General features: G+C 39.9%; 1 protein-coding gene across 9 annotated transcripts in view; it reads right to left on the bottom strand.

Annotated features, from left to right (window-relative positions):
• Positions 1 to 19028, bottom strand: part of ARID1B (AT-rich interaction domain 1B) — a 450840-nt gene that overhangs the window by 272903 nt on the left and 158909 nt on the right. For all 9 annotated transcript variants that reach the window (XM_047858467.1, XM_047858473.1, XM_047858469.1 and 6 more), the window contains exon 4: positions 10694 to 10804. In XM_047858467.1, coding sequence (XP_047714423.1) covers positions 10694 to 10804 — 111 coding nt within the window. The remainder of the gene's footprint in view (positions 1 to 10693; positions 10805 to 19028) is intronic.

The following is a 19028-nucleotide window of genomic DNA, read 5'->3' as shown; positions in this document are numbered from 1 at the left end:
GGGGTTTAATTTTAAAACACCAAGAGAAATCTGCTCAGAGTTCATGGTAATCTCCCTAAGGCCCTATTTCCTCTGCTGGGATTTAAATGTATCACAGAAACTCAAGGTATTCAAAGGAGTAACCGCTACTACACAATAAAAAAGAACAGCTTTCAAAAATAGCATGTGAAAAACCAGGTTCCCCCGCCCCCTCGCACAGTCGCATAGCCTCAAAAAAGAAAAACAAACAAACAAGTAAAAACGTGAAATTTGTATAGTAGACTCATAAATGCACATACTCAAAATAAGTTTCAGAAGAGGAGAAATCATAACGAGATACATGAAACTAAGGGATGCCCCCCTCCAGAATGAAATGCAACCAAAGTCTAAATCATTCCAAAGTAAGCCAAACAAAGCCAAATAAAGTCACCTGCCCCCACCCAAGGAGCATATTAGGATATAAACTTACTGGATTCTCCTAAAAACAAAGGCAGTGGGACCAGCCATGAGTCCTAACTGAATTATATATAGTTTCATCTATTTTTGAGATGGCACTCTGTCTTACTCCATGTTAGAGCTAGCAACGCTCTGGTACAATCTGCTGAGTTGTTTACACAAACTCTGCTCCAATACTCTTCAAATCATCTCTGAGAATTTTAGTGAAATGTACAGTTATAGCCACCACTACCATTCTTTCAACATCAGAATCTATTTATGACATTTTAACTCTTATATAAAAGACCTATACAAAAAATAAGGTTTTTGGTAACAAAGATGAAATGTTTTCTTTTAGGAGTTTTAGAATTCCGGCAGATTTATTCATAAAATCTCTGGGTTATTCTTTTCTCCCTAAACCAACTCCCACCACCACGTCACCCCTGTGTTTGTCATCTCCTGGCCACTCAGCTTAAAAACCTTAAAAGCATCTATCATTCATCCCTCCCTTTATTTCAACAATTTTCTCCTCTGCATTCTCACTGCCATCACTTTTTAATAATCTGACTCAACCTCATTAGCGAGATAATACACTAACCTCTTAAGTTGTCTCCCTGCCTCCAGTGGTAATGAAGGCATTTTGAAAATAAAGGCTTTGCATAAATAAAAGGCAGGGAACAATTCACTTGTCTAGGTAACCTGAAAGTACCAGACTTTCAAAAATAGAAGATGGGGTGGGATCTGGCTTTGAGAAGACAAAATACATGTCAAGAAGGGCATGTCTTTAAAGTTCATGTAACTCACATGTAACTCACGCCTACGATATTCACTAAGACCCCTGACTCTGGGCATAGCTATTCTTTTACTAGCAGTTTCCAGTGTTAGTTAACTGAAAGTTTTATTTATGTAAACCCAGACTTTTAAAAATGGTGCTCAATAAATTGTTATACATAATTATTATTATTTTGAAGCCAAATTTTCTCCAGATACAGATAATTACAACAGACCAATCACATACTTTTGGGGTCATTAGAAGGTGTTAACTAAATCACTGTACTTCTCAACCACCCACACCCATGGTGAAAATAAAAACTGATGAAAGATCCCTACCTTACATGAGAAATTTTTGAAAAAAAAATTATCAGTATCAGGATACAAGTCTAAGATGGGAGCAGGATACTGCTGTGCTCGCTCATTCTGGACTTTAAGAGAAGACATTTACCTGTAGATCAGACACAGCTTATGTACTATTGTCTCAGGGGACCCCACTCTGCTTTGACAAAGATAGTAATAAAATATGAAGTAAAAGGAAGACTTGTGACATACCACTCTACCCAGATCAAACCAGGGAGCTCCAGAGAGAAGGAGGGAGACTGGGAGGGAAGGAGGGAGGGAAGGAGGGAAGGAAGGGGGGAGGGGCACAAAATGCAGGGGACATTTTTGATTAAACTGACTTGGGTTCATCAAGAACAAATGGTGGTTTTCATGTCCCTGGGTTGCTAATATTTCCATTAGTGATAAATCTCAGTTTAAAAAGCACAGGGTGCTTACTCAGTTACTTTTTAGTACACAGATGTAAACCTGAGTGTCAGAAGTGACTGGAGTCCTCAGATACAGGCCATCAGGGTCGTCCTTACACCAGCATGAAATTAAAACCAACTGCTGATTGTTTTGGTTCAGACAATGGTCTCCACTGGATTCCCATTGATCCAGTGGGGAAAGGCATTAGACTTTGCATTACAAAGATAAGATTTCATTGTCCTGCGGCTTCCTTTTTGTTTCTTTTTCCTACCTCTCACTTTATACCAGGTGGTCATAAAGATACCCAGTATATGTACTTCTCAACTTTTCAAGATAAACCTTTCTCCTTCTCCCAAAACTTCCCTACACTCAAATATGTCAAAGTACCAAACTGATCCCACAGCAGGGAGAGGGAGCCCTCTGCAATCTCGGAGAAGTTAGAGACAGACTCCACAAGAAGACCTGTGGCTCTCCCATAACCTGCATAATAAAGCTATGGACTCAATCATGCAACTCCAAATCCCTAAGTATGTTCAAAAGCAAATGGCACCCAGGGCGCCGGGGTGGCTCAGTTGGTTAAGTGTCCAGCTTTGGCTGGGTCACAATCTCATGGTTCCTGAGTTCGAGCCCCGCGTTGGGATCTGCGCTGACAGCTCAAGAGCCTGGAGCCTGCTTCAGATTCTATGTCTCCCTCTCTCTCTCTGCCCCTCCCCCACTCAAGCTCTGTCTGTCTGTCTGTCTCTCTCTCTCAAAAAATGAATAAACATTAAAAAAAAAAAAAAAGCAAATTGTACCCAAAAATGGGAGGGAAACCATTGCTGGAGACGTCATTACTGAAGGGCATACGCGAGCCAGAACTTTGACAAAGATTTAGTCCTGTTTGCCATTCACCATCATCATTAGAACAGGTATCCAGGCCAAAATATATTACTTTATCAAAATAAAGTCATCATTCCTACCATATAAGTCATCATAAGCTGCTCATTTTGTTTCTGGGAGGGAAAAAAAAGGGCAAATGATTTAAACGACTCCCAGCTAATCATTTTTATAATAATCTGATCTAAATATTTAGCCATAATATTATTTACTATCTTTCTGGTCTAATAATCAGGTGCTATATAAATCTGAGAACTCTAGGAAATTAGCTATCAATAACTGAATGCTAAAAATTATATATTTAATTTTTGAATTAATGTTCTCACATGCACTGAACAGGGACAAAATGCACAAATGTATGCACGCAGATTCCACTGCACAGGACCACTGCTCTGAACACTTAAAAAATTCAAACGATAGCTTGATAATGAAATAAAGTGAAAAGGCACACACACCACAATTTAACATTGGATAAAATTTAGGTCCTGTAGAAGGAGACAACAATAGTACCTGACAGCTTTTTTTTTTTTCTTAAATAGAATGCATTATGAAGAAAAGTGGTCGAGAAAGCTTAGTCACTTTTTTGTAGCTTAAAGCTTTTTTTTCCCCCTCTTTTATTCCAGGCTTAAACAAAGTTCAGTGGGGCATCAAACTGCCTGTTTTAAATTACAGTCTGTATTTTAAAATAGAATGCATGCACGGCGTGTTCCTGAAGCTAGGGGGTGGGAGTGTTATTCACGGAAAATTGAAGGCTTGTTGAGTCAATAATCTTCTTTCACACAGTAACAATTTTCAGCTAAAATTTCTTGACCCAAACAAAAGAAAACAAGACCATTCAGTTATTTTACAACGATTTAGAGAAAGAAGGCAAAAGAAAAAGATGAGGAAGAGAGAGACACTTCTAAAACCCTACATTGTGAGGGAAGAATAAAAAATTTTGCTCTCTACATGTATTTATTTCCTCTCCCAAGCTGATGGTTAATATCAAAAATAGTTACTTCCATTCGAAAAGAAAAATAAAAGCAATTAACCAGTCCACAAACGCTACTATGAGCTCCTGCTGGTTATAGAGCTCTTATTATATAACCTACATGTATGCCTTCAGTTACCTACAAAGAGGAAATTTGTAAATTAAAATCTATTTCCCACCTAACTTGGCTAGCACAAAGTAAAACGCATTCAACCCCTTACGCTGGCCATGGCTGCAGAACTGGGGGAAGCCCACTGACCCCTCTGGGTACCAGCACCCTGAAGAAAGGAGGAAGGAGGCTTTCTAGTTCAACACACCTGCCTTCGGCAGGCTCGAATGAGAAAAGGTACCTTTGCATGTCAGTCCTGGCATAAAAACTAAAATTAAAACCCGAAGTTGTTGTGCGGCTTGGCTTGACCACCTGTCCTACCCAAGCCCCCATGCAAGAATTTCCCACACGCCGTTTTTCTGTGCTTTATACTGAAGACAAACACGACTGCTCTTCCCCTTGTGCACAGAGACAGCTCATCTGTCGGAGAGGCTCATGTGTCCAGGTGTGGTTCGGTGGCTCTTTGTGGACACACCTGGGAGTTGCATGCGCCCAGCCTGTGGGGCCACAGAGAAGGCTTCACAGCCTCCCCCAGGTCATCTGAAGAGCAGCAAGCTGGCTCAAAACCTTCCTGTCGCCAATTTGTTAGGGCAAATCCTGTATGCTGACTTTTCTATCAGCCAGGAACATCTGCATTTTTCATCCCTTACTTAATGAGCCTCATTTATCAACTATAGATCATAGTTATCTTTCTATTATCAAAACCAATATCCTGCAAATCAGTTATGTTTCAGTCTCTCTTCATCTCCAATTTTGTCCAGTGTCTATTTTTTATAGTACTCTTTCATTAATTTTTTTAGAACTGACAGTCCCATAAAATGGGTTGAAATTCATTTCCCCCATACTTTAAATGGAAACCTTTAGAATGTTATGTGAACAAGTTTGCAGGGGGTATGCTTACAGTGTTTTTAAAAGTTAAACAAATCTTTTAAAATAACATATTGCCACTAAGCAAATATCTCAGCTATAATAAATTTAGAATTATCCACTTATTTCAACAGGGCTGAAGATCTCAATTTAGAAACACTTTGCACACAAACACTTCAGTTATTTAAAAGCAAACTCTAGTTCTTTTTAAATATTAATTTATTCAAACTTTCCATATATTTAACCTGCTTTTACCTGGAAGAAATCCAAACTGGTGAGGTTTTATTGGGTATTCATTTACAGAACAAACATTTAAGTGGAAGATTGTTTTGAAAGAAGGAGAAACCTACTTTCCCGCTTCCTACTACTTCTTGCCTTGTTCAAGTATTATCCTCTATTTTCAAAATGACTGCCAATATCACAAATGTAGTCTAAGGGATAAAATTATAGAACATCACATCTTAAAGAAATGAGCCATGTTGGAAAATAACGTTTGTCAAAGTCACTACCACTTTTCCTAAATTCGAACTTTCAAGTAAGGTCTTCACGTGTTTCTCTCAACCTTAATCCAAAAAGAATTAAGGTCTCCATATGGAATAGACCAGTTACTAAAATTACATTTGAGAAGATGGTAAATCCTACGTAAGAATTCCAACTATTGTGTGTTCCACTTAAAACTTTGCCAAGACATCAAAATGTGTCTGTACCTTCAGTTTGGAAACTATGCCACTGATGAAGGGGTATCTTCAGATACTCTACCTGACAAGGCTCCATCCATCACAGAAATTCCTGCTCCCTTCCATGACTGCTCACCTATCACCTCTTCCCTAACTCCCCAACTCCACGGACTCTACTAACATTTAGAAACACTCACAAACAGCTGATGTCACCAGCTACACACAGGAATTATCAGTGCTTCAATACTGAAATAAAGTGACAACAACTTACAATTTTTTAAATGTTCAGAATGATTTGAGAAGGATCAATCAACGGAAGGCAGCTATACTCTTAACCTTTTACTGAAACCCATTTAAATCGAGTTCAAGATACAAGTAAAAAAAGTTTGGGAAGAGTTCATTCAGCAGCCAAACATCTAATTCTAACCTGGTAGATTTCAACTTTTGCAAAAACCTGCCACCCAACAGGTTAAGAACACTTTAACAATTTGTGTTTTCAATTGGGTTGAAAACTTAGTGAAAAGCAAAACCCAGTTAAAAAACGCTTCACCTAGCTTTTTCTAACAGTTTCCGATTGTTCACAGGAACTGTGTTATCAAATCTACAACACTTAAAATGTCCCTATTAACATATCATCAATATTCATATATGCTGCCAAAGTACACGACCTTTTACCACTATCCAACGTAAGTGCCATTAAAGATTTAAAAAACAAACACACACAGAGTATTCTTTTCCAGGGAAGGCAGATCATTGTAGGCTCTGTTGCTAATACCTAACCCCCAAAGAATATTCTTGGTAATAACAGTTTTCCAACCATCCCCTTTCAGGCTTCCAATATCCTGTTTAACACCCTCCATTTCAAAGAAAAACCGGCATTTACTACCTCCTTCCTTTCACAAAGGGCCAAAAGACATATGTTTTATCTAAACCTCGATATTCCCTTCTAATTGCAAGCTTCAACAAAGGTGCCATAAGCAATGTTCCACGCGACACTTAGGGTTTTTTACTGAACTCTGAAAGATACAAAAATCCCTTTTTAGGTCGACCTCTTTAGATATTTCCTATTTAAAGAAGAAAGGGTCAGAAGGAGATTTTTAATGACCTGATGGGCCTTCTCAAAGTCTGTTAGAATGGGGCTGATCTTATTCTGCATCTGAGGCAAACCGAATAATGGGCCTACTATCTGAAACACAAACTGGTGGGAGGCCTCTGCGAAGAAGAAACCAGATCATGACTGCCAACCTAAGGAGAAGGACAGCTCTTCAGATCCCTGGAGGAGAAAACGCTGTTTACTTGGAAGGAGAAAATCAAACCTTTTGTTTGTTTACTTCCCTGTATCCATGTTTATACACATTTTATTAACAACATATCTGTGCCGCACTTACTGAAATTATTATCATTCCCATCAATTTATTTATTTTTACAATTAAAAAACCTGTATTACTAAGAAAAGAATGTTTTCACACTATTTTTAGCTCAGTTATCCAAAAGTGCCCACTTCTTCTCTAGAAGCTTAAGGCTACCAGGTTCAAGTCAAATGTCATTTTATAATAAAACAGTTTTAAGGAAAAACCCACCCTGCTAATACAGATACCTCATTATAATTCTTTAGTCTCAGGAGCATCAGAGAACATAGGCTCTACTGATATCAATTTGATACCTTGGAAAAAATCCCTTAAGCAATGAAAACAAAATTCTGAAACTGGAGGAAGAACGTGGTTGGAAGTTTTTACCTAAAATCTTATTAGGAAAATACTACTGAATAAACATCATAAATACTCTGAAAAGATCCTATTCTAACAGGGGAGCCAAGACAGCTATAAAAATAAGTGTAATAAAAAGATAAACAGTAAATGGCACAAGCAATGAAAATGTAACAAAAGACAACAAAAAAAAGTGTATTAAATAATATTTGGAGGGGTTATCTTAAAATAGACATTGAGATCTACTCAATGTTTATAAAATAAAGCGTTAGTAAGTTGTAGCATTTTTCTGGCCTTCCACTGTGTATTCTGCTTAAATGCTGGCTTCCTTTCATATCAATATTAGAGGTGGAAAAACTACCCAATGTGCTCAAATTTTAAGTGATAATATTCCAAGGAGAGAGAGTTCTGCAAGCTACTTTTAATATCTACTAGATGCTAAGAATTGTTAATAATGGTAATATCAAGGTATGGAAGCTAATGCAACTCAATGGGGAAAGCTGTTGATTAAGAGGGAGAGCAGTGAGTGGACATTATTAAGAAAGATTTGTTCTGAGCTTAGGGCTGAGGGAATTAAGTGATAAGTAAATATCACTGGTCATGGCCCCAAGACAACAAGAGGACAAGTATTAATTTATGAGGTATTTGCTTTACCGTGGATGATCTCAGGATCTAAGTCAGCTGGAAAACATAACTGCGTTAGCTCCTGAAGATCACCAAGAATTTAATGACATGCAAATACAGACAGATACCAGTTCAAACAACGGTGGGAGGACAACTTACTGAGATATCAAATTACAGATCTAGCATAAGGATACTGGAAATACCTTGGTTTCTCATATTGGAAACTGAACTGCATAACAAACATGCTAAAGAAAAGATCACACGTACAGAAAATATTACAAAATCTATCCCAATATAATCAGAAAGATTAAGAAAGGACTACTGGAGAAGTTCCTTCTTAATAGTCACATATATAATAATCGAAGACTGAACAATCATACGGTAGAATCCTATACCACATTTTTTAAAATGTAAAGGGAAGACCCACAACTTAGTTCCAAATTATAAGCTACAGGTTACACATACGATGGGTTGCCTTTAAAAGACAAGATTTGTATCACTGACACATGAATCAAAAATGCAGCATAAATCTACAAATTACCCAACAGCAAATTCAGATATAATCACAATATAGTTTCATGGTACCTACAGTATCAACTTAGCCAAGTGGGAGAACTAAACTACTTAAAAGAGGTAATACTAAAAATACATGATATTAGAGCCATGGAGAATACCAACAAATCTTGCCCCCAAACTGTGATGACCTTAATTGTGTATAACATAGCTAAACACGCGTTAGTCAAGCCTGTACACAAACTTTCTACACAAACGATGCCTGTTAAAAGAAAAGTGGCATGCTAAAATCCATTTAAATAGAGCCAATTTTCGTTTTGACAGGTTGGCAGCAGGTGCGGGAGGGTGGTGGCTAGGTACACCAGCTGATCTATGGTTTGTCCTTCATTCAGTAACTGACACTTCCATATACTCGCCACAAAACCAGGAAAGTTTGTTCTCTAAAAAAAAGCTTAGTGAAATGTTATTGCATCAATCAGCATCTTATTTACCTGTGAGTTAGTTACAAAAACTGAAAGAAAATACCAAACGGGGCATTTCTTTCTCTCTCTCTCTCTCTCTCTCTCTCTCTCTTTTTGTTAGCACGTAAGAAAATTTGTGTCATAAACAACTAACTGTAAATCCTCTTACAAATTAGACACGGAAAAGATGGAGGAAGAAAGCAAGTCATTAAAAGTATTCAAATAGAACAATTCAGAAAAACTTGGAACTATTGATGAACAGATCGGTTCACTTCCCGAAATGCTGTCAGCCCCCTTTTCAACACTCAGCTTAAAAAGCACCGTCCCAAAGCGCGACTCTTCCATCGGGTTTTCTGGGACTTCGGCATTTCATTCCCTCCCTAACGGTGCTGCAGAGCCAGCTGAGCGTTGACACCCCCTTTCCGTGCAGAGCCACAAAAAGCAGCAGAGCCTAGTGAACGACTCCGAAGTTCCAGTGGATACAAAGAAAGCAGCACGCCACCAACTGTTCTTCTAACTACGTAAAAAAAATCTGTATCGATTTATAGCAGCCTTTCCAACCTGCAGCACAGCACACATCACATCACCAGCCAGGGGCACCCCTACGAAGCTGGGCTTCTCTAAAAACAATAAAAAGCTGGGGGAGGGAAAAAAGTGGAATTCGTTGTCCATCTGCTTCCCGTGAGTCCACTGAAATTTCCGAAAACCGCAAGCTAATTTCCAAATATCCAGCAAACATTACGTTTGTCAGCGCTGCTCCCCTGCATGCGTACACACGCGTACATGCTCACCAAGCTCAGGCGTCCGCTAAAGAAGAAAAGCTTACAACGCAAGACACAGAACCCATCACCTCTCCTTCTTTCGAAAACCTAGTAACTAGACAGTGAGCACCCCGGCGTCGACTAGAAGATGACCACAACCGATTTCACCCACCTCCCATCACGGATGTAAAAGCTAAGACATTACGTCAAAAACATGTTCATCGGCTTCAGAGATACTCTACACCCTGTGGCCAGCACTTACCTTCTTCTCTAAGGCTGCACATGACTTAAAGACGGGTAGAGCATGCATGGCAAATGTCATGTAGAACGCTGATTACAAATGCTAGTCCTCGAACGCTTACAAGTAATATAATATTACTTAATGTAAAACATTGGAAATTCAAATTAAAATCCTGGCTAGCCTGAACTCCCATCTTAAATGAAACTTAACAAAAATGAAGCAATAATAATTCTTCAAATCAAAATATTTTAATAAAAAAGAAATATAAAAACTGATTTGCACAGATGTACTCTTTTAGTTTATAAGGAAAACCTCATTTGAATTAGGCTATCGTCCATTAAAAACAAAACAAAACAAAACAAAACAAAAAAACAAGTTCTTTACAGGCATCAACGATTCCCTATAATCTGGCCACTACCCTAATCAATATATATCTCCATCCCCATACTGTATTTGCTGGTGGAAATAAAGTCTGCCTTTTCCAAATTTAAACTAAAATGCTTTCTTTTGGGTAGAAAAGGATTGGGTGATTTCTCATTACATCTAGCCCCAGAAGCTGGGATGCTACCACTGGATGCTTTATCTCGTTCATCATCTGTGATCATTTGCCAAGTGGGAATTTCTTCACGTTTAACTCTTGTACAGACACCTCTGTTCTGTATCACTACAGAAAGCAACAGGCTAGGCAAAGCACAACTGTACAAGAGAAACACCTTTCTGCCACAAAACCCATCAGCTGAGTAATAAACCTTGCAAATGGACCCAGAGATACTTCCAGATGAAAGAGACCTATCCAGAATAAAGCCCTAAAAAAATTAATAAACCACAAATACATCTGACATCTAGAAAGTTCTCCCCTGAGTCTTAATATAAAGTAGAACAAGCAAAAGTAACAGGTCTTTTTAAAAATCTTTAACTCATTACATTTCTAAATCAGCACATTAATGTCTTACTGGTAAACTTGATGGTCTTTCTTGTTGTATTAAGTTCAAGTCTTCGTGGTTAGGTTTTCCAGGAGCCAAAGGAGGTTGAGACCTAGTTCCATAGCCTTCCTGAGACATGTCCTAAACAAACACAAATATAAAGCACTTCATAAATATCTCAATGAAGTTGTAACCAAAATGAAGCAAAGGCTTATCGCAAACTATCAATTTACATTACATTTAAGCAGACACAGAAATATGTTCTAGCTATCATGTAACTTTATCAAAAGTAAAAGCAAATGACAAAGCAGTGAATCGTCAAGAGCAAAAAACATTATATACACCTATGATACATATACGTGTGTGTATACATATATGTATATATACACACACAACTAAATTTATCATGACCATACGCCATATTTGAGTTTTGCAGGAAGGTAACAGTCAGTAAAAGATGGAGAAGGAGGTAAGCTACGACCAAACTCTCTTTAAACCAGAGCAAACCAAAAGTTCGTGTTATTGTTTAATTCTGATTTGAGCTGAGCTGCCTTTAGCGTTACCTTGAAAATGTTAATATAATTAATGAACACTTTATTATCAACGGACTTTTAGTACGTCCTCTCAATAACCCACAAAACAACACCATTATTAAGCTCACGGTATCCTGGGGTTTCTACAAAACCAATAAACGCTCATGTACAGAATTCCATATGTTCACGTGGCATAGTTTCCAGAGAAGCACCATCAAGAATAAAACAGCAGTAGGGAAACAAAACACACCCAGAAAACCTGCTGAGGTCTGAGAAACTTATCATTAACATGGCCTTTCTGGCATCCTGTTGAACACTTTTCCAGGAGGTATTCAGCATGGTTTCAGTGTTCTACTGAAATACTATTGTAGAAACCAAATACCACGCCACACCAAACTCACTGTACACCCAATCTCGAGCTGTTTAACTATGTCTACTCAGCTACTAAACATCCTACCACCATTTGCACCCCAAGGCAAACAGCAGCACAGAATGAGAAATACTTATTACAGCATGTCTTAATTGGCGCTGAAAGCTGAAAAACCAGTTTCTGATGGGACAGGGAAAAAAGAATGGAAAATACCACTTAAAAGTAAAATTCTCTCCCTTTCCCTGTCAGTGTTCGTATTAAAGAAACATTACATACAACTTCTACTTCTCCTGTTAAATCCTCAAAATACTACTTTAAAAATTAATGTTTATTAGTTGAAACCCTATAAAAAGCTTCTGCTGCCCCACCCCTTTCTCACACAGTATACGCTTAAAATTACATGGTTTCTTAAGCCAAGAAACTTTGGACCAATAGCTAGTACTACAAAGTATACAAACTGTACAAACCAGATTTAAGTAGCCAAGCACTGGTTTTAAACAGGCTCTGTGGTAAGAGCATGCCTACAATACAGCATTGCCCAAGCAACCCTTCTGTCCTTTAAATAAATCTACACACACACACACACACACACACACACGCACACACACACACGCACACGCGCACACACACACAATTAATCAAAATATCTAACCTCTAAAAGGAATGCATTATGCCCAGTCAGTACTATGCTTTTGTAAGAGAGTTAAATCCCAGTTGTCCAGGTTTTAATCTGGTAACAGTGAGGTGAGGCCTCAGTGAGCACATGCCATCCAGGACACCCAAAAGGGTCTCTTCAATCTGGCTGCCAGCAGAGGGGAACAATTGGGCTGTGGGGGACAAAAGCCAAGGCTGAAAGATTATTACCGCTCTCGCTGCCCACCCCCCTGCCCCCAGCACCGGCTCTTCCGGACCCCAGACCTCCACTTGTCACACAGACATCCCACTGGGTGCCCTGCAGGCGCCTTTAGATGAACAGCAAGGATTTCAAATCAAGTGGGGCACAAGGCCTCCATTCAGGGCCTTCACCCTGTTACAAAAAACCCCACAAAGGTGCTGGACAGCCTCACAATGGGCAAACAAATGAGCAGACCCCCCCCCCCCAGTTCCTCAAATACACGCGTGTGCGCACACACACTTTATGGGCAGTGCTCAGACACTTTTTTCTTTTTTTTTAGTAAACTTCAGTTAAGAAACAGGAACAGGCTCACATGCCCTATGCTTATTAGCCTTTTAAATTTTTTTTATTTTCTCTTTGTAGCTAAATGAACTGATTTTTAAAAGAGTTGAAAGAGACCATTACAGCGGTAATGAATACACATTTCAATTTCGATACTGTCCCCTCTAAAATAAGCAGCACTGAACTAATAGACTAGGAAAGCTATCAGAAAATTTTACTATGGCCTTGCATTTCACTTTTTAAGGCTTTAAAAGTTCAAAATAATTAGATCCCACCAAAGTCTCAAACACTATTCCTAACCACAAGAGGCTTTCAATTATTAAATTCAGTTGGAAATAAAACTGAAACAAAATTTAGTGAGAATGGCTGAAATGGGAACTTGTTCTGCCTCAATTTGTGTTGAAACATAAGGATTAATTTAACTGAGGAAACATCCAGAAAAGGTACCAAGGTTTAACCTAAAACAATCATCATCTGTATATAAATCAGCCTGGGACTATAAAGTCTACATTTGGCAGCTTTAATAAAGATAGAAAGGCTATATTCCATAACAAACCTGAGCTTTTTCCCCTTCAGAGCTATATTTATTTTCTAGTATGTACTTATTTTCACCTCAAGAAGAGTAGTAGTAATGAGTAATTTAATAGACAATATAAGAGGGCAATGTCAGTATCAGGAAATAATGTATTCAGCATTACATTTTATAAACAAATGACAAGATACAACCTTACATTTAAAAAAACTTTTTTTAATGTTTACTTTTTTTGAGAGAGAGAGACTAGAGCACGAGCAGGGGAGGGGCAGAGAGAGAGGGAGACACAGAATCCAAAGGAGGCTCCAAGCTCTGAGCTGTCAGCACAGAACTAGATGCGGGGCTCGAACCCACAGACTGTGAGATCATGACCTGGGCAGAAGTCGGACACTTAACCGACTGAGCCACCCAGGCGCCCCACATTTTTAACACATCACTGCCATCTCTGGTTATTTACAAATCTGAACCCGTGCACGCTAGTTTACACACATATTATTCTGCATTCATCTGCCGTGCATATGCAAGGCCATGGCCATTTAAAAGAGTTATCTCACTCTAATAATTCTGCAATGCAAAAGAACCACATGTGCGGAATGTGGTTTACCCTTTCAGAGTTCTTTATCAATATTATTTTTCTTCGTCACACCCACAAACTTTTACCCATTGATGGATTCTGGTTTTAACCCTCTTTATGTTATGAGTCAAAGAGTCGAAGGTAAAAAGGAGACTGACTCAGGAAACAACAAAGGTTTGTGAAAAGAGCTTGCGGGTAGGGGCACGCACGCATCTGTTCCACAAGTGTTCACCTAGGTATTTAACAGACGTGGTAGGCGTCTGCTGAATGCCCAGGAGACAACACTCCTTTTGCTGGGTACTTAACATCTTACAGTGTGAAGCACGAGCAGGTACAAAACACTCGTGTCCCACTTACATTGTAAGGAAGGATAAGATCACAACTATCACGTGGGTGTCCCGTAGAGGCCAAGAGCCCAAGTGCTCCTGTCTTCTTTTATGATGAAATGAATTAAGTACTAATGGCAACACAAGACTTGAAAGAAAATGTAGAATAAAATGTCAAGGACTCTTTAAAAAAATAAAAAAGGGAAAATATTCCCATGGTATGAGTTCAAAAGATACAAGGTGATAAACAATGAAAAGAATGACTGTCTCCTCCACAGGATGCCCTCCACAAGGTTATCCTTCCACAACCACTCAATGCATTACCAAGTGTAAATGTGAACTTAAATCCTTTCTCCTTTGTTTCTCCTATACACAGCATGTTTTTGGTCCCTTAACAATAGACCATACAGCTCATTCCATATCTGCACCTAAATGTCTATTCTTTGTGTCCTGCTACAGAGTACCGCATTATTTGTCAGAACTGTGACTTATTTAAGCAGTCCCCTACCGATGGACAGTTAGGTTGCTCCCAATCTTTCCCCACCTCATACAACACAATGATAAAATCCATGTGCGTTCATCTTCGTGTGAAGTATTTCTGTGGCATAAATCTGCACGAGGAGCATTTCTGCCAGACGGTTGGTACCTTTAAATTTTTGACAGAATCTAACAAAGTGCTCTTAACAAAGGGACTCTCGGTCTACATTCAAGGCCATCGTTTTGGAACAGAATGAAGCTTCACTAAAAATGTTGATCTTAACTCTCGATATGCCTAAAGCCATTATAAAAAGCAGGAGAGCAGGGGCAGGGGGAGTGGTAGGAGGACTGGGAGACAGTAACACAAAGGAGAACAAAAACCCAAGAGCATGTAGAATAGAAACCAAAGGAAGATGGAGAAGTAGACGGGGTGAAGGGTCCTACACACACCGACAAATGGTATACAGGGTGGGGGAGGATGAGGCCAGGAGCCAGTGGAAACCGGTCTAGAAACCATGGTGACTTTGGGAGACTTAAGGAAGATTTCTCCAATAATCGCATGAAGTCCAGGTGTGTTACCAAGAACAAAGATGGCCACTTACTACTACTGCAATAATCCAGAGTGAGATGACAGGATTTGAATGGTATCGTAACGTCCTGCAACATCTAGGTCAGAATAAGTTTCCTGCTCCTTTTTTCTCCCTGCTTTTGGAACTGCCACCATCAATTCCAACTGCTAACGGGGAAAAGAAATGGCATATAAGACACTGTCATGGGAGGGAAGAAGGACTGGGGCTCCTCCACAGGGTGCACGTCTGATGGCCACACAGGGTTACCAGTCACACGAAATCACGACTCGGATCAAGAAACTTAGCATGCCATTGACCTCCCTAAGTTTTAGCGTATAGGTAAAAAAATTTAACATATCCTTTCCCAAAAGAAAGCAATATAAGGCTATAAAACACCCACTTCATAATGGGTGTTCACGATCACCCCCTCCGCCAACCCAGGAACACGCTGAAGGAAGTACAAAGACAGCTGACATTTGCAGGCAGGGCTCTGTGACAGGTTCTGTGTGCTGCCCACCTTTACAATAAACCCCCGAGATAGTCCCTTCCACCATCTTGTTTTTACCAGGAGGAAACAAAACCTTAAGTGACTTGCACAGCTAACATCTAAGCACTGGATAGTGTCTCCATGTCATGGACAAATCATTTCTTTCCTAAGCGTCCTCCGGAGGCCACTGGAAACCTCACACGCTATCACATACTAAGTATTTAATATAATTTTAACTTTTTTAAGGTATTCCATATATTCTCCTAAACTCCCCTTTCAAAAATTATGAACCTTGCAAATTTTATATGTGGGATACTTCCAAAATACTCAATTACAATACTGTGAATAAATATTAAAATTTAAAACTTCCGCAAATTTGAATCTAAGACTACTTATTCTCTCTACCATGACCATGGAATAAAGTCCACAGGTCGACAGGAAAGACAGAAAGAGACCCATGCCGCCTTCTCGCATTATGTTCGCGTAAAGCTCCTCGGCCAGTTCGGCCCCTCCGAAAACTGGCGTCGCTCGGATCTTTACCCCAGCTACTCCACGCTGATCCCTTGGGGTGACAATTCCTCTACTTCAAGTCCCACATATTTTAACTGCACTATGAATATCTCTACTTGAGGGTAAAGTCCCTTCCACACATCACGTCGGGAAAGGACTCTCCTCTTCGTCCTCCAACCTGATGGTCCTCTGTCCGGTCACCGCCCCATCTACAGGGGACTTCTCAGAGCCATCCCACATACCTTTTCATATCTTTCACTATCCGAAAGCTTCAGACCCATCGAGTCACTGTCAAGGCCACAGTCTTAGTCTTCCCCCACCGACTGCCAGGCCCTGTACTTGAGCCGCTTTATATGATGGCCTGTGGCCGACTACGCCACCAGAACTGACTTGGCTAAAATTCAAATGCTCGTGGCACCCTATTGCTTGGAAAAGGCCTCAGTGCCTACAGAACGAAGCCCGCGGTCTTTGGTCTGGCACAGGAGAGTTCGGCAAACACCCTCCAGCTGGCACCCAGCTTCAGCTGGGTCTTCCCCCGGCAAGCCCGCACCTCACCCCCTCACCCCCTCGACTGTTCCCGAGCTCTCAGGATGCCACGTGTCTGCACGTGCAGCTCTTCAGTCCGTCCTGGTCCCGGAGGGGTGCCTTTCTTTCTGGATCTGCAAAGCATCTGGCTGTCCTCAAGAGCCTGCTAAAAATGAACTCCAGCATGCCCCCAAACAACGACCCTCTTCAGATGTACTCCTCCTGAAGAATTTACAATGCTTCATTTTAACCATTTGTTTGTGTATCTCGTGAACTGCCCTCTTACTTCCTCCTGGGTTCCCAGTGCCACGTGCAGACAGGTACTCAGGAAGGGGCTGGTGAATGAATGATTGACTGAACGGCTCTGACAAGCTTACGCTTAGAATTAGACACAGCAATACAAAAATAAATCTAGGAGGACAAATACCTAAAACCGAACAAAACTTGGGCTCATGCCCAAGAATATTTATCATGGTAACAGCTACACTGCCTGGTAGAATGTGCTACAAAACACATTTTGTTGTTTGTCACTGGCAGTCTTGAATGCAGTAAAAACAATAATAATAACAATTGAGAGAGAGAGAGGAAAAAAACTATGGTAAGCATCAGTGGTGCCATCAAAAAAGAAAGAAAAATCAAGACATTCTATACTTCCTTAATGAACAAACCAGTAATGAAATATTCTTGCCAAAAAAAAAAAATGATAATGAGTTTGATAAAGCCTATCTAACCACCAATTTATAGGAAATAAAAAGGACCAAAGAACATGCTAAACCATAGCGAATCAATCAGCAAATCTCAAACTGTAGGAACCTCTACTAGACATATGACCTACTTTCTTCAACAAATGAGTTGCAATAGTTACAAGGAGAGAGGGGAAGAGAGATGGAGACGGAGGAAAATCCTAGAGATGAGACTATATCAACCAACTCTAAGACTGGACCTTAGATCTTTATTCAAACTATCCTACAACGTAAATTAAACCTTTATTCCATTTGTGAGGCTACAGGAAAACTGGATAATTGGTATGAAAATTTGCATTTTAAATGTGATAACTGTATTATGTTGATGTTTCCTTTTTAAAGGCCTTTATCTTTCAGAGATACATACTGAAATATTTACAGATTAAACAACACACTATCTGGGACTTACTTCAAAATAACACTGAGGGTGGGGGTTGGGAGGTGAGGGAAGAGAGTACAGGTACAAAGAGACTGGACGTACAACTCTTAAAACCTGAGCAATGGGTGCACAGTGCTCCTGTCTACTCCTGTTTATGTTTATATTTTCCATTTAAATGAAAATAGAGTGAATGGCATTAAAGACCATCTGTGGGGCATCCACCTTCAAGACTACAAGAACTTCTCCCAAGAAAACCCATCAAACATAGATCATTTACTCTTTCTTAACCCCCCTCCATTTTAACCTGTTTGCTGTACCACTTAATCCTAACCCTTAGCTATCTTTTAATCCCTCCATAATCTTAACCAAATTAACCTCACCAGTTTCGTCTTCCCTAGCTCTCCAAGGTCAAACCTGCCCAGATTGCTGACTTGGTGAGCCTTTCTCAGTTTCATCCCTTGATCAAGCTGTCCTGATCTCAGCTCCAGCTGCACCCCTGGCCCCAAACTGACACTCTGACCCTTATTTTGGTCCAGCCTCCAACACGACTTTTCCAGCCACAAACCCCTCCAAAGATCATGAACCTTCAAGTCAAAGAAACCCAAGATCAAATTCCAACTTCTAGACTATTCACTAGCTGTGTGACCCTGAACAAATTTTTCGGTTCAGTTTCCCATTCTAGAAACATCAATATTGGATTGAGCTAACCTGGGAAGGCTAAGGGTACAACGTGCCCTTGACACCGGGCTCATGTACACGAGCTGTGCAGTGCTCTGGGACTAAGGGCTGAGAGGACGTTTCACACCCGTGACAATTGGTATCTGTTTAGGATACTGGTAAGTCACGTTAATTCTCTTAAGTCCATACCAGTACTTTCCCCTGCATCGACCTTTAACCCTTGCTCCAAAAATCTTTGATAGCAGATTTAAAAATCACATGACCAAAGCTCACATGGTTTTTGACTGCTACTGATTCCGTAGGCAGATTCTCAACTTCAGGTAAGTAAAGCCACATAACCTGGAATGTGCCACACACACTGATTGAGTATAGATCCGGCTAGATTCAGAATGCTGCGCGTTTTCTACCAATTCAAAGGCATAACTATTTCCGAAACTTTAAACCATTCTGGGAAAAGGACAGGCCTATACAAGCGACTTTATATT

Source organism: Prionailurus viverrinus, chromosome B2, assembly GCF_022837055.1.
Source record: "Prionailurus viverrinus isolate Anna chromosome B2, UM_Priviv_1.0, whole genome shotgun sequence".
NCBI classification, from domain to species: Eukaryota; Metazoa; Chordata; class Mammalia; order Carnivora; family Felidae; genus Prionailurus; species Prionailurus viverrinus.
Note: the sequence above shows the minus strand (reverse complement) of the source record. Positions and strands in the feature narration are given on the sequence as shown.